The sequence below is a fragment of the Trichoplax adhaerens genome, genomic scaffold, assembly GCF_000150275.1.
Source record: "Trichoplax adhaerens TRIADscaffold_7 genomic scaffold, whole genome shotgun sequence".
Lineage (NCBI taxonomy): Eukaryota > Metazoa > Placozoa > Uniplacotomia > Trichoplacea > Trichoplacidae > Trichoplax > Trichoplax adhaerens.
The window spans coordinates 1818122-1836142 of record NW_002060949.1 but is presented as its reverse complement, the minus strand read 5'-3'; the positions used below and the strand labels follow the sequence as shown (position 1 = coordinate 1836142).

Here is an 18021-nt window from a genome sequence, read left to right as displayed (position 1 = left end):
CAGTAATTTTAGTCTTTTCCATTTGGAAGCAAGGGATGACAATAACTTTGCACACTACCAGCATTATTACCAGTAGTTGACAAGAGCTTGTATAAAAAATGATGCCACCGTTAGCGATTGATTACCTTTTTGCTCAATGTACCCAATGACTACGAACACCATTTTTTCTTGCCCAATAATCAGTCAAATTCATCAAGTCATGATTCCTTCTACAGTTTTACTGTAGTCTACAGTATAGTTTGGAGCAGTAATTTGACAGTATCCGCGACTGGACAATTGGCTAGCAAAAGTAATGTCACTTGTATAGGCCTACAGTACTGGCTATTGTACTATGCTACCTCTCTATACGTGACATTCTTTTTGGTCCATACTACTCAGTAGTATGCACACCTTGTGATGCCATATAAGTGAGAAGAAGATCTGCTGTAGTACAGTATGTATAGCCAGTATAGGCAGTCAAGGCTCTCGCTTGCAGCCATTCCACTTGCAAGCCTAAACAAGACCAAGACAAGCTATCCAACATGAATGCCGATATTGAATTGCATATTAAGCCATAACTGTATTAAGTTATTTATGGTGTAATAGCACGATTGACTGGACAGTTGGCTAGCAAAAGTAATGTCACTTGTATAGGCCTACAGTACTGGCTATTGTACTACTATGCTACCTCTCTATACGTGACATTCTTTTTGGTCCATACTACTCAGTAGTATGCACACCTTGTGATGCCATATAAGTGAGAAGAAGATCTGCTGTAGTATGTATAGGCTGTCAAGGCTCTCGCTTGCAGCCATTCCACTTGCAGGCCTAAACAAGACCAAAACAAGCTTTCCAATATGAATGCCGATATTGAATTGCATATTAAGCCATAACTGTATTAAGTTATTTATGGTGTAACAGCACGATTGACTGGACAGTTGGCTAGCAAAAGTAATGTCACTTGTGTAGGCCTACAGTACTGGCTATTGTACTATGCTACCTCTCTATACGTGACATTCTTTTTGGTCCATACTACTCAGTCTCATGCCTCAGTAGTATGCGCACCTTGTGATGCCATACAAGTGAGAAGAAGATCTGACTGTAGTATGTATAGGCAGTCAAGGCTCTCGCTTGCAGCCATTCCACTTGCAAGCCTAGACAAGACCAAGACAAGCTTTCCAACATGAATGCCGATATTGAATTGCATATTAAGAATCAATATACGTGGAAAAGATTGCCAGCTAATATCAAACGGGTAATGCCATAACTGTATTAAGTCATTTATGGTGTAATAGCACGATTGACTTCTGTCTTAGTTGTCTTGAAGGCTTTTTCTCTGAGAGGATTACAGTAGAGAGATCAAGCATTGATTGACGCTTGCCAATTAGAAATTAATGTTGTCGTCTTAGCTTTGGTAACTCTGTCGATTCATTGATCATGTTCGAAAATTCTATCAATTAGTTGTAGTAGCGAGGATAAATCTGACTTATTGATTTGTAACAAATAATGGGTTGATCGTATCTAGTGATGTTGTATCATATAGAATAGAGTAGTTAAGCTTCTGAAAGTGTTGATCAACGTAGTATTGATTGACATCGGTTATCACTCATGAATGATGGCCATACTGTAAATTGCCATCCAGTGCTTGTTATGGACTGGAATCACTGTAATCCATTTGTTCCATGATAGTTAGAGGTGTAACCCCACTCAAATCATCATCAGTATGATGTATTGGTTGAAATACTGAAAAAAAAAATGCAATCAATTACCTCAGTCTTGATTTCGATAACTACACGAAGGACTACTGATATAGTATAAGTAGAATAATAATAATGACTGCCAAGTTCGATATTGGTTTTACCTGAAACTTGACCAATGGCAATCTTTAGTCATGGATTTTTGGCTAACAAAAAGAGAACTTGAGTGTGTTGAATAGTATATCGACTGTACTTGATGATGCTGTTAACCTAGATAATGTACTGTATTGACTTGAACGTATAGCATTAAAGTCACAATCAACCGACTATCATGAGCGATCATGATGATATTTTTGTATCATGATACGTTTGTTATGAGTGGTAATATTAGATTTGCGAGTAAAATACCAAATATTCTAGCTATAGGATCCTAAGGAGCAGATGTAGAATTCGTATTATTTAGCCTTATCGTTGATTACTTTGTAGCTGTTACACGAATATATAGTAGATCACCTATCAATTAATATTATTACCGATGTTAAACGACTAGCTAACTAACGTTCTAAATTGTTATACAGTAGTTACCAATTGTGATGATACAGTATATAAATTATGAATTTACTTACACGTATTTACTATGTCAATCGCTAGGCTTTAGGTAACTCTGTCAAAAACTGGGAAAAACTCGTTGTTGAATACAGCATCAAGCATCAACTGCGCTGGCGAGGAAATATCGGTTAGATTCGATTTGTTAGAATTTCATCTACGATTACGATTACTGTAAAATAGGCATATGACCTCACAGGATATTGGCTAGTATTCTTATATTTTGACGTCAATGATAAATGCTGATTGACCCCCTCTACTTGCAGAATATGGAGATAAAATTAAATCAAGCGGTTCCTTATAAAACTAATAACAAAATTTATTCATATTTTGATCATCCTTAGATCAGTTGATATTAAATATATCGTTAATTATGACATCTGCTACGAGTTATTATTAACTGCATATAATGAATATTTTAAATTTTTCTTCTCTAGCATTGTCTTCATCCGGTCTATAATACATAATGAAATACAGTATATTAATGCACAGATTCGGCAGTATTAACTATTTATGATTTATTCAATTTTTGCTAAGGATACTGAGATATTAATGATACTTTCCAATATTTAATTATTTGGCCCTGTTGCTTGAATGGTTATCGCTACTGTTGTAGCCATTGTTTTTTATTTATTCGTATATCTAAAGCAATGGTCATTATTATTAATTTTATATTTTGTTATGCTGCAATCCAGTGAGGTTTATTGAAAAAGATGAAAAGGCTTATTGCCAAGAATTAATCAACTACAGTCGATCCCATCTAATGGTATAGCAATCTGAATTTAAAGCATGATTGTATCGGGAACATAGCAGATATTGTTTCACTATTTGCTAGAAATTTTACTTAAATTTACCACATTTATATCAATTTAGAACACTATATATACCGTATTATCTCTGCATACGAGCTATGTGATTTAGATTACAGCATATTGCACTAATACATTTTAGCTTACTAGTCGTTTATTAACAAGCAACCAATGATTTTAGTACTATTTGTAAAGAAAATGTGATGATATTATAATTTTAAATATCATTTAATCTCAATTTGTATAGTTATATCCTTATCATCTGACTGATGTAATCTTGAAAGGACTGCGAATTTCACCTTTTGCCTATTGCTTGGAAATCATAGAAGATATGATGACGAAAGAAAAAAGCTACGATTCTTTACCCAATTTTACTGCGGCGGATTGTATGTACTTATTTATCTTTGTCGATATTATTTCTATATCTACTATACAGGGAAAGTGGTTGATGTGCATGCAAGTATATGATGTTATGTGTAATCTTCATGCTATTATACGCAGTCATATTTATTTTCGAAGTAGCATGGAATGCCGTTCGTTTACTAATCAATTTACTGTGAAAACGGGACTTATTCTATCAAGATATAATATCTAGTCATTACATAATTCATTAAATTTTGCAATATATCTTCATTTTAACCGCTGAATATGTAATAAGAACCATAAGTAATCACAAATTTAGCGCACTACTCCTAAATCATACATAAAAATTTAAGTATACACGTATAGGACAGCTTAAGATTAATACTACTAATAAAATGATGTACAGTACATATAAGCAATAAATTTCAACATAAACGTATAGTTTTAAAGCATGCTATCCAATTATTGCTATAATCGTATTATAGTACGATATATTATGGCATTCTATCGATTTCTCTAGACTATCCTATTTTAATCATATAACTAATACTTCGTCTATTAGTTTTGTAAATCCTATGGATTGTGTTGTACTTTTTTGATCTAAAAGAAATTTAAATTTGATTCTAGGCCTACGATTGTTAGGTATTGGACGCAATCAGTACATCGATTTAATGAATCAATGCAGATCAAGTAGGGTATGTACTAGATTTGAAACAATTTTACTATCAAATCGCTTAGACGGAGGTTATATATAAATTAGATAACTCTTTAATAATATATACTGTATATAATGTAGGGTTATGTAGTAATGTTACATAGGATAAGAAGAATTTAATAATCACACTTCTGAACTATCATTGGCTATTTTGATGGTGCAGAGATTTTTTAGGCGTCGACCAATACGAGAAATGCTTCCTACAAAACCTGTCTTTCCTAAGGCCTTGCAGCCTTGGTGGACAGTTAAAAACGGTTTTATATCTGAGGAAGATGTTAAACAGTCTTCCACAAAGGAACACAAAGCAATAGATTATATTATTGACAACAACGGAGCTATGGCCGGACTTATTGACTTGAGTATTGTCGAATGTATGTAGATTGTTAATTAATTCATTAAACTGCAAAACACTATCAATATTACAATTTCTACTTGGGTGCTTTATAGTTGATAAAAATATTTAATTTTCTGACTTTCTAGCCTTGTACACACGTGGCTTGATTTATGTTAATGTTCCTATAGCCGATAGCGACAAAATTAGTGGTTAGTATAACTATTAAAAATTATTTTTCACTTTTATCGTGTAAGAACTTAATAGTGCTTCCAAATAACAAATTTATTTTTGTTATTCGTGTAATTGCGGCATGATTCAGTCCCACCACTTGAGGGATTTGTAATGAATCGTGTACAGGGTGACTACTTCGAAACATTACTATATAAAATATTTGTGTCCATAGACGAAAATACCGATGTAGCTGAGGTTAGCATTAAAGAATAACTAAGAGCGGAATATTTATAGTCTGCCATGAGCGTCATAATGCTACGTTTGGGCGTGATTTAATGCAACGAATTTTTTGCCTTTTTATAGCTTGCAAATATATTACAGATTGATTCAGATCTAGTTAAGGTAAGTTCTTGCTATTAAAAGTGATGCGTTTGCATCTTCTGTATTATCTATTATTTTCTTTTTTGATTAAATTTTTATCTTCGCTGTATATTTTTACATACAAACTAGAGCGCAATATCAATGTTCATTAGATTAGGATATGCACATAAAAAGCATATCGATCTTGATAAGTCACAGATTCACTCATCTTGGTACTCAAAACTTATACAAGATTCAAAGAGGTAAACACACGAACCTTTATCGACGCTAACGGCAGTTAAAAACGATATAATTTATTAAAGCAATAACTATTTTAATATACTAAAAAAATTTTAGTAGTAATTTTGTATTGGAGAAAGTGCCTCTTGATATGAACCTCGACTTAAACAATGGTAATAGTGAAGATTCTGCTAGCTCAAAGATTGGGAAGGAGTCACTTACTACTCCCCTAGGTATGTTGACATTTCTTATAAAAGCTATGACCGTAAAGGTGCAAAATTTTTATCATATTAATTAATTTAGTAGACCTTAACGACCGAATTTTTACTCAACAGATATCGATTCTTCTGCATTAACACCTACCAACTATGGAAAGCGGATTGCGTTTCTTTTTGATTCAACATTGACGGCTTTTCTGATGATGGGAAATCTTTCGCAAGTAAATACATAGCGCACACATCTTCACTTAAAATTTTCAATTAATGAGTCTTGGAATATTTTATACAAGGGTTTGAAGAGCCATGCTGTGACGATGTTTGAAGTTGGAAAGCTATCTAATGAATCTCTAGATTGCTTTGTAACCGAACTAGATAAGGTATAAAATTGTATTTGTTGATGGTTCCTACTGGACCTTAGTTCGGTCGTAGTTCATGAACGATTCTACTACGAAGCGATTGCGTTACTTCTACTGCTAATGATAATCATCACTTTACTGTAACTCTTACGATTTATTTATGCAATTATAAAATACAGGTTGAACAAGATGCAGCAGAAGGAGAAGCAAGAAGATATTTTGATCATGCTCTGACATTATGCAAAACGATTAAATTCCTTCGCTATAACGAAGAACTAGCGAAGCAGCTGTGTCCAGAAGATAACACTTGCCCTGGTTTAGGTATAATTAACTTTTGACTTCCTGCCTTTTTGATGACACTGTTAGAAATGAATATACTAATAAAAATTGATGCGTCACGATAGATCTTCTGCGATGTGAAAGTCTGAACAGCTTAGACTCTCTAACTTGCAGCCGTATTATGAACAAAAATTATCAGTTAGTATTATCCCCTAAAACATTACCTTGCTAACAATGATAATAAGAAAAATATTTTCTAGTGCTATTATTCTATATCTAATTTTACTTTCTGTATGCTTTATTTAGTGTAATTCATGAAATAAACTAGCGGAAGTAATGATATCTCAACAGAAACTCTTTTTATTTGTTTAGCTTAATAATATCCATGGCTCCTTTAAGCTATGAGATTCGATCTGTTAGTAGTTGTGTACCACCACATATTGGCCCACCAATCCCTGAAGTAAATTCCGTATGGTTTAAGTTATGGCTGTATGAAAAGATGAAAGCTGGGCCTCCGTCATTACTGCTTGTGAAGGGGCTAAGATTGAAATGTATTCCGTCAATGTTTTTGGTGTGTGCGCATTTAGAATAACTGTGATAAATTTGATAGTTATATCTTTAACCATAAACATTTACCTACCCTTACAGTTAATAATTCTTTCATTAATGACTAGAAATATGATAAGCTCTTGATGACTGCTTGGGGACACGATTCCACCGAAGTAGCTACTTCAAATGTCTTGATTGCATTAAATGATGCTTTAACTCACTCAGCAGTTCTGCTTCAAGTAATTGCTATTTTGTATAAATATTATAGTAGTCTATATTCTGACTATGGAAGCTCACGAAATATAACTTAATTACTTTCAATTTCAAGGCTTATGGTTATAAAGCATCGGGGGATACTGTCCCTATTCCAATTCCCTTTGATAAGAATGACGGTATGATATAATTTTATAATTAATTACATATAATGTAAATTGTAGAAGAGAATATGTAGAGTTTGTATAATATTTTGTATAAGCATTTAGTTACTATACATACAAAGTTGTTAGCATCAGTCTAAGCAAAATAAATATTAAAAGCATTTGTTCTTGCTTTACAGATATAAAATTGCCAAGGTCTCAATACAATGAAGTTGTCGATACCTTAGAAAAACACTTAGAACTCCGATATACATGTGGCTATCTAACCATGCTTTGCCTTGACTCCAAAGACAACAAACGTACCTCCAAGGACTTTCAGATTCATGCAGCGAAGGAAGGAAGTGAGGAATTTGACTATTTTTATGCATATCATGACAAGCTTGTTCCAATTAAAGGTCACTTTTCTATTCACGATTGTTAGTTAATGAAGCTAGCGAGAATTTACCAGATGATTCACTTACGTGGCTACCTTTAGAACTAGTTTTTGGCCTACCACTATTTGATGCTGAACTAAATTTAAAAATATGTCATAAAGTACATACGCTGAAAATAGAATTACCCACGTAATTTCTTATCCTACTCGTACAATAACGACGTTTACTAATTGAAAAATTCTTCAATTTCCAGATTATATCGTTTAATTTATGTGACGAAGAAAATCTGCGACAGTCATTGAACGCGAGTAGAAAACTATCACTGAACATTCTTAAATTTATTTCAACATATCAGGTACACCTCTAATAAATTATATTAATCTCGATAAGGCGTTTGCATTATTCTACGAAACGTGTGGATACAAGCTTTGCCTACATTGTAGTATGTATACAACAGTCTTATTGACTAAGCTTTTACGGTAATCTAATGGCGATCTAGGACTTACCTGTCGGTGTGGAGCCAAGCCCAGAAGCTCCAATAACTGCTATGTATCCATGCGGAAATACCAAAATAGCAGAAGTTCCTTATCCTACAAGATGCCTTATTTTTGAAAACGGGAAATTAGATTTTTGGGCACCGTCGTGAATTTAATATCTACATTTATAAGAACATAGAATTGCAGCATATAAATTGGATATTATAGAGACAGTGTTCTAATCTAAATCATTGTAATTATCGAAATTTCGTATCGCTGACGTTGCTACATTGCGCGCATGTTGACGTCAATATTACATTACTTGACGTTATAAAAAGCAGCAACCTGTAAATACGCGTAGACAGTGTTACAGTATATGACCATGGACTAATGAAGTATTGATTTTGCTAGATGAAATAGGATGGTATGTAACCTTTTACATTATAGTGAACCATAAATTACCGGAATCTTGTGCTGTAACCTTGGTTGTAGCAGTATTTATAGATTATTTTGCTAACTGGTTCATCAGCTTCTGCATTTATCTACAAATTAAGATATATTAAATGATATTCTTTAAACAGATATATAAAAGCATGTAAAGGTATATGTAGCTATGTAAAAATGTTGTTTTATTATAAATTATAAACAACTGAGACGCCTTTTACTGTTCTAGCATTACTCTGATACAAGTACAAGGGCAGGATGCTATCAATGTAAATCTGTACTTGAAAGATTTTATTTTACCATTGTAAGAACTAAAGCATTAAAACTTCTTGTTTAGCTTAAGCTAATTGGGCAGACTATATGTTGTATTATCATCACATTTAACATAGCATAACCTAACCGATCACCTCAGAAATTAATTATAGCGAAAGATGATCAAAAGTAAGAATTTCCTATTGCGTATACAGAACGATATCATAATATTTAGTATGGCAAAAATTTATAACAATTTCCCGTTACAAAATTGAAATCATAAGGTAAGAAGTACTACGGCTTATCTAATTGTAGCTATTCATTGCAATTTCGGAATTAGATTTAATACCTAAATTTAAAAGTAGCATTGTACAATTTGACTATACTAGTGCATTTTGCATAAATTTGCACGGTAGTTTTAGTTTTATTAGTTTTTTATAAGATTCATCGTCATTTAAGAAGTGTGATGGGATCTAGCAATATCGCATATGTCAGGAATAATCATCTTTCGGAAAATTATTAGTCACAGTAAAACAAAAATGCAATCAAATTTTTATTTAAGCAATGCGTTTATATGATATTCAAATATTGACATTATTACTAGTCAATATGCTTCACAGATCTTATGCTATTGATTATTTTGATATCACAATAATCACTAGATACGGCAACATCTAATTTGTAGAGAACTTTTGAAAATTTAGTATAATATAATCATGCAACAAAACAATCATTATATATATAATTATTTTCATATTTTAATTAACAAGAATAAATTCAAGGAGTGTAATATAGATCTACAAAAAAAATGCATGCTTAAAGCCAATTTTAACGAAATCCAAATGTAAACGCTCAGCTTAATATGACGCGCTTGTTGAATCAATTTTTTTAAATCATCTCAAAGTGCTATCAATTGTAAAAGTACAACTTTCCCCTGGAGATAAACACTGATACAGAGATGTTCTTACATTTAATTATTTACTCTATTATTACAGCTTTGCATACTTGCAATATTTTAGTATTAGACCTATAAGGTATTATCTATGGCCAGTTTAGGATCAATAGCGCATATTAGTATCATATGCAACTAGTGCTGCCTAATTATAAAGACAAACGGTTCTGATTTCTTTCATAATTAACCAGAGAAAATAATTAAACAAGCATAATAACTTTAGATAGTATTTAAGGTTTTTCTAAATTAGATCTATCAATATCGCCATAATAGCATAGGAATGATGAGCTCTTGATTACTTTCTATAGAATTTCGATCTGATAAAGAGCATTGTAGTGACTTCAGTTAATCTAGAAAGCAAACGGTTTTACGCGACCTAATTATATATATATATATACTATCCAATATTCGCATAATAGCGATTAGGTTAGAAGGCTAAAACATTAGAATGGGCGACATCTGATACCGACTGTAGTATAATAAAACATAAATTTAGATTACGTTAAAAGTTCACTAGAGCTATTTTAACTTCTCGCTTGCTCATGATGTCTTCAGTATTTAGTAGCAAACGATATATGTAGAATACGTTTTGTACATTGAGATATAGACCAAGGCATCTACTGCATCGGTATACATGGCCATAAACTCCTGGCAAGTTCATTATTTGTACTCTACGCATATTATCAACTATCACTATTAACTATGAAGGTGATTAATGTATAGCATATAAATGTTGAATAATCGTTGCAAAAACTAGGAGGTGGATTAGATCATAGAAATCAATCACAAGGAATTATGCTATAAAAACCAATAGCAAAAAAATAATCTTGCCGATAATAAGCATATTACGATAATTTAATGAGATGAATTTATTTAATGAATATTACGTTTAATTTTATTATACGCTAATCAATTCATCACGAAAGCAATTAGATATGAATGATTTGCTCCTTAATCAGTTCTTGGCTTTTGCAAGGCAAGACTTTCCATTAGCAATTTTTGATGATTAACAGCCGACAACGCGATCCCTAATTGAGCTGTATAATAAGTCGACATCACAATACCTCGTTGAAAATTGCCTGGTAGTGACCAACCGCGAAACATACTAAAAACAATCATTGTATCTGAAATGCAAAATAGGACTGTTCCAATAGCTGCGAATAATTTCGTCCATTTCCATATTTCCCATGTGAATTCAACACGAGCGACTGCACGCCATGCTGCTGTACTAATTGTGATACAATACAATCCAGTTACAATTGCTACTACCTGGGGCAGCACAGGCAAAACTAATAGGTATGTCAATATTCCTAAGGCATAAATTCCTATCCCTAAGCGTACGTTAAATGGTTCAAGCCAGCCGAAACCGCATATATAAGCAATATGAGCGCAGCCAAAAAAGCATACACCGTACCCAAATAATTCTTCCCAAATAAGTAAAAAATCGCCTACACAACTTAATAGCAAACCCAATAAAACACAGTAACGATACTTGCTCTCTTCATAATTGGTTGTATGTTGTAAACAAACAAACGCAAACAAAGCCAAGATGGGCAGACATTTAATTATAGCTGCATAAAGATTGGGATTTTCATAAGGCGTCCAAGCAACAAAGTAGATGCAGACAAATTTAGTGAAAGGCACTAATTTCGGAGCTACATTCTTGAACTAAAAAAATAAATAGTTTCAGCATTAATTAAAGAATTTGCAATCGTAACTATAAACACATTTATCATATAATGCGCGTATATGCATAACAAACCTTATACGTCTGCAGCAGAATTATAAGCAGGTTGATAAAGTAACTCAATTACATTCTTATTCTTTCTAAAGTGATTCATTTATATTTACAACATTAAATCTGAAACTATAAGCTATTCTACTGAATCAAATTAAAATCTTACGATTCTATAACTATTTGATGTATTTCATGCAAAAGATTTTTATGTACCGTCGTTACGAAATATCATATTTTATTGATGGTTCTAACATCCTGTTAAATTATGACAGTCACTAAACAGTATATGGTAATGTTGTCAATGCTATCGGTTGGAGGTCATACACATATAAAGTCCCTACAGTATCTGCGTCAGTGTGAACATGACCACATACACACAATATAGTATATTTAAGTACTAAGCTGTATATCACTATTTGTAATAGAGCACTATGTCAAAATACCCAATTCAGTCTAGATATTAATATGACTAAAGTAAACGACTAGAGTTTATGATCATAAGCCAATTTTAAAAATATTATTGACACCATTGAAGACGGAAGTTAGTTTAGTATTAAACATAAAATGCTAAACTATGATTTCATTTCTGTATTTAATCCTTGGATAGCTGACTGAAGTAGGCTATAAAACTTTAGTAGTTTGCATTAAATATATCATGTACGAACAACTTTTCGTACGGTTCGATAATATTATGCTTGCAATAAGTGCTAGCTTACCTTTAACCATCTAATTTTGTGTTATTACGACTGATTACAGACGATAAGTTTATAGTCAGCAAGTCTAAGCTATACAGCTCACTACAAAGTTAACTGTATGTAAATGTAGCCGTCATTTACGAATTATGATAAATGATTACATTTTCTATTTATATTTCAGATGACCTCGATCACAGCTGATTTATTACAGTTATTAGATAGGGTCTGAAGCGGACTGTGTTAGTTAAATACAGTAATATTGCAGCAGTCTAAGATATACGAGTATGCTAGCTCGGTTAAAGCTATACTAAGGTCTAAGATAATTGTTCTTCATGTAGTAGGTTTATAGTTATTATTTCTTTTTGTATCAAGATTATATTGCAAGTTTCTCAACTGATACGTTAAGTCGTCAGTAAGTTGCAATCAATAATTAAATTGTACGTCTCGCACTGTGGCTATAGATATTTCGATTTAAATAATTATAATTCAATCCCCTATTGCTTCCTCGGAATGGAATGTTCCAGTCACTTAGCTAGCTGTATTGTCATGAATTAATAGTAGCAATTATAGACAAGTAATTTAATAAGGATGGCATATATTTATATACATCACAATGAGACTAGTCATTATATAATTGCATTAGAATTCAGAGCGTTAATAATTGCATCTTATATTTAGTTAGTATGGGTCTACTAACGAAATGCTACGTAGAATTGAGTGACATAGTTGCGGATTAATGTTAGCCTGTAGTCTATCCCCATATTTCTATAATGTATTCAATAGTCGTATACATAAATTTATTACAGAAACACATAATATCATTCCATCACACGGTTTCGTTTATGAAGGGAGATCTACCATGATTGTAAATGGGGACGAGGGAAATGTTAGAGGGTTTAATTATTAACATAACATCGTATAACTGATCATTACAGAATAATGCCAGTCGACTGATCTAATTTGAAATATATCACTCTAAGCTAAAGTTAGTACGATAGAGAGATACAGGATTGTAAATAAACCAGGATACAAATGATTACTGATGTAGTCGAACTACTTCTTAATTGACTGCTATGATGTACAAGCAGTATTTATTCTTGATTTTGATACAATCTTTTACTCGTATATACAATATTTGTGTGTTATTATATTAGCTAGAAAATATGACTAATTAAATAAATAAATAATCAGTAAAAATAAGGTTGTTTTGGCTTGTAGAATAATTATTTTGTGATCTTTGAAATTAACTTTTACTTTACTAATTTACTATCAGAGTATTTAGTTTTTCGATGAAGTGTAAAACAACCATTAGGCGTATAATTATTAACAATCTAACGATGGTTTTAGCTATAGGAGATTCAGGACGAATTTTTTATAGTTAGCCTGGCTGTCATAAAAGTTCTATTTCGAGAGAAGTAATGAGTTAATTAATCTACAATCCATAAAATATTATTTTAATGATGAATCTGATAACACAAATTTGATATAGTAGACTTTTGCATGAGTTGCTAGATTTGCCACCCCCGTCACTTTTGAGTTAATGTATGGCAAATTATGATGGTTAGTGAACATACATATACGATCATATAGATGGATTACCCAAAGGTGAATCTAGTAATCCTAGATATAAGCTACATAGATTCAAAAGTTATTGATAGTTCATTGAGAGTGAAATTCACTATACTGTGCTTAATCTTTCAGTTTCATTCAATCGATACGCTCCTTCCAAATTCAGCAATTGACATACACGATATCGTTTATCATTGTTTTGTTTTTTTGACGATATGATATAGTACAGTACGTGAAGATATATAGGATTATCATAAAGTCTGTGAATGCAAACTGTTTTCTATTCCGTGCAGTAAACCACATGCTTACGTATTTACCGTGATGATATTATCTCTCGCCTGAAAATGTAGGCAAAGCTCAAGTATGGAGCTATGATATTAAGACAAGTGCAGTAACTAGAAATTGTGTTGGTGTATTTTCATCATCTAGTGTCGCCGACGATTATACGGCAAACACCTCTACTTATAGAATAAACAATATTAAACTAGTATCGCATCGTGCCATTTTTTACTATTAATTTGTGTGCAGTTTAGGGACCATACTGCATTACGGGCTCAACTAGGTGGGAAAGGTTCTTGCTATTAGTAGATAACTAAACGTATGGGATATCAACTGTTAGGAATACCAGATTAAATAGGTACAATAATTAATACCTTGGATCAATCCTGGTTGAAGAAAAAGTATAACTCATTGATTATTAATTGTACTTCCACCTAAATTGATACAAGATATGAATAGACAGAGAACTGGCCATTGACTTGACCGCTAAATACTGCTAGTCAATTGATGATTGACACCATCAACATCATCATTTCATTCCATACTCGATATCTACATCTATCTAAACTGATTTAACCGTTATCCTTCTGTTTACATCACTTACCACATGAATTGGCGCAGTTGTATGTGGAATGTAGCAATTGTGACAGCTGATATCATTACAATGATTGCCGTGATTCGCCATCAAGCTTTCTGGTTTCTTGCTTCTTGTGGATATCACTGATGATAACACAATATCCTAATCAAATATATATATATGGTTCGCAGCGGTCATCTGCCAATCCCATGTACGCATTTGGAAGGTACTGACTCCAACGGTAGTCTATCATTGTTACGTATCATACTAATTGATTTAGGATCACAGCTTTTAGTATGCAAGTTATCGAATAATAATATAATTAATAATAATTGTTATTATTATTAATATTATCTTGTCAATACGAGTAAGAATAAATTTTATCGTCACCATAACGTGCTGTGTGTCTATATATATATATATATATATATACCGAAGATAGTACTACGGATACGCAAACAAGCGGCAAGGATTCTAGAAAGCGTAACGGAGTTGGAAAGAGTGAGGCAATTGTACCGTCCTTTACTGTACCTCGTGTACGCAAGTCCAACATTCAAGACTGTGTTCATCATAAGAAATTGAAAGCCTTCTAGTATCAGAGACTACGCTTTTAGTAGTCCCTGCAGGCTACGGTACTTAGTGATGGTCAATGCCAACAAGGAGCAGTCTCTGCTGGTCTCTTACTAGACTAGTACTCATTTTAGTCATAAGAGTAAAAGAATTGTGGTGCGTATAGCATCTATAAATCTATATCTATCTATGTATCTATCTATTTCTCTCTCATATATAACATTGCCCGTAACATATATATGACCATATATATTATATTATATACGTACACAGTACTGTATAGCTAGCCGAGAGAGAAACGAACCGTACTAGACAGTTCACAACTTATAAAATGCTGTATAAGATTGAAATACTCGAAATCGATATTGAAATCATTCATTTCATCCGAGCTGTGTATGTTATTACATTACTGATGATATACAGGATAGATCAGTAACATTATTTTAATTATTTATTTATTTTATTTTTATCAGCAAGGCATTTTCTTGATTACATAATTTTCAAAGTAGTGTATGAAGAGTAACTCTATTTTTTTATATTTTGCAGTACATGCTTGTACACCTGGGGGTTTACGACTCTGGCTTTGATCGGTTGCTAGGGAGTGACGTCAATACTTTTTACACCAATCAGAGTGATAAAACACATCGACAGCTGCAAATTCACATCATAATCAACACCTGTGCCAGGTTGCAAAAATAAAAAGGAAGTGATTGTAATTTATGGTATGTGATATGATTACGTTAGGAGATAATGATTATCAGTAATTTTCAATTTAGGATGACAGTACTTCGAAACATATCACTATCAACTCATCAAAATTGTCATTAGTCAATCTGGCTAACTACGTGTATGCTACACACTACTTACACAGTGTACAAATAGATTGTAAATACAGTAGCTATAGGAGTAATATCCTAACTGTAGATGCACAAGCAACTTACTGTATTCTGGTTGTATAGTACTGCAGGGAAATTATAAATTCATCGATAGAAATGATGACCTTTTTTACAAGCGAGCAAGAATTAATGGTACACTTGTGATATGTAAAAACACTTACGATATGGAATAGAAGGATACCGTGTTGCATAACATACATCTTGTAGGAACTTTTTGAAATAATAAAGGTTTATTTTATGGCTTGCGGAAACGAAAATAAATATACACGTTCACTCTACACTACACACGTTCCCTAGTTCTATAATGTGTGGCTAGTTAATACAATATCTCAGTTTAAGAAGTGTAAGAAAATTCCCTGCATGAGTACCCGTACTATAATAATAGGGTAATAAAATAAAAACAGATCGTTCGATGAGGGCAGTTTTCAATACTTCACTTCTTTCCATATTGATTATAATTACTAGTACTTGGATAACACTAAAAAAAACCCTGGCTCAGGCAAATGCTGTCAATTGAAATGAACTAAGAGCTAAGAAAATAATATTTTTTACTTCTTGCAGTCATACCTAGGCTTAGGATTATACAGGAAAATAAGTAGGATTTAACACAAATTTACTTATAATTGCATTATAGTAAATACGCGTATTACAATTTTATTCATCATATGATCAATTTGACCGGTACTTGAAAATAATCAAAATATAAATATGCATATTACGAATACACTATTGCCTTATCTTTTTAATATATTAAGAGAACATATTTGCAAAGGCTCTACGGCTACGTACTGTGTATAGGTAATTATTTATAGGAATAGCAGATGCCTGAATCTCTATTGCTGCCTCCCGTTTCAATAGTTTATAGTATTCTTGATAATATAGAACGAAGATAGAAAATAAATAAAACTATTAAGGGAATAATATAATAAAGCCAATGTGCTAGCATAAATAGCGCTATTATAACGCATAAAGTCTTAGCTTAATGGTTCTATTCGTATTTTGCATTCTTTATTTACAAATTTTCTATGAGTTTTTATAATTCATTGCAAGAAAACATTACGCTTCCACTCCCCACGTCATTCACTTTCATTGTATAATCGCCTATTTTTTCCATGACGCTTTACAGCTGCAGCTTGATAGGGCATTTATTGACTATAACTAGGTCACGGCTCGTGACTCACCAATGAGTTACAGCGTAACAGCAGTTTAAATAAATAAAACATTCTAATAATAATAATATTAATTATTATAATTTTGAAATTTAAAAAATTTTAAATGTTAATACGACTGTTGCCCGAAGGCATTCACGTTGGCTATGATTAGATTAATGAAGATGTACACCTGGTTTCAATTCTTATAACGACATCATTTACTGTAATAGCGACATCTCGATTTAGAGTTGAAATTGTTACTATAATAAATTTATGATCTATTTTTTCTTCGACAATATGATCATTACGTAAATCGATAAATCCTTAAACCAATCAAATGAGTTTTTAGTCAATATTTCGAGCCGCGATGGAATATTTTATAAATTATAATATACTTTATGAGGCATTTATCGGAAAATAATGTATTTAGAAGATTCGAAGGAAATTAAAGAATCTATATCAAGATAGATATACTTTGTAAATTATGACATCTATTAATAAGCATAAATCCACCATAACATCAAGAACAGTATTGTTTTAATGCGCTGTGCAAGCAAATTGTTCATTTTTTTACCCTATTTTTCATACTCAAATTATATCTGCATACCTGCTTTTGACTATAAGTATAATTTTATTAGTTTATAGGCGAACGACGTAATAATTATAAAAATTGTACACTTTTATCGCGACTATCACCTTCTGACCTTAGAAATTTAAACCAGTACATTTAAAGTGTCTATTATTGTAGAGTCGTCGCAATAATATTCCTTAATCGACATACAGAATCGAGTAAACTGCATTTAGCTTGATAGCGCCAATCAAGGATAAATTTTATACCTAGCAGTTAAACATCGACTGGTATATAGAACTAAAGATATATCCGGTGATAGATGTTATAGCATTAAGATATTACTTTTCTACAACACTCAATAAAAAATATAAAATATTTTATGCTAACATCTACACCTACGTGTACATCCATTCCATATTAGGTC

At 32.3% G+C, this 18021-nt stretch overlaps 2 protein-coding genes across 2 annotated transcripts; one reads left to right on the top strand and one right to left on the bottom strand.

Moving 5' to 3' along the window:
- Positions 1-1162: 1162 nt before the first annotated feature.
- Positions 1163-8073, top strand: TRIADDRAFT_57976 (uncharacterized protein; the record flags this gene model as incomplete). The annotated part of the gene is made up of 22 exons (XM_002114268.1): positions 1163-1234; positions 2328-2412; positions 2978-3048; positions 3339-3477; positions 4082-4149; positions 4333-4540; positions 4650-4712; positions 4823-4929; positions 5038-5076; positions 5185-5297; positions 5392-5507; positions 5610-5713; positions 5783-5869; positions 6028-6169; positions 6253-6325; positions 6500-6698; positions 6802-6915; positions 7005-7068; positions 7233-7394; positions 7475-7587; positions 7681-7782; positions 7927-8073. The coding sequence occupies 22 exons, from the start codon at positions 1163-1165 to the stop codon at positions 8071-8073; spliced, it is 2388 nt and encodes a 795-aa protein (XP_002114304.1).
- A 2429-nt stretch (positions 8074-10502) lies between these two features.
- Positions 10503-14517, bottom strand: TRIADDRAFT_57975 (uncharacterized protein; the record flags this gene model as incomplete). The annotated part of the gene is made up of 2 exons (XM_002113949.1): positions 10503-11219; positions 14437-14517. 2 exons carry the CDS (start codon positions 14515-14517, stop codon positions 10503-10505), a joined length of 798 nt encoding a protein of 265 aa, XP_002113985.1.
- Positions 14518-18021: the final 3504 nt, after the last annotated feature.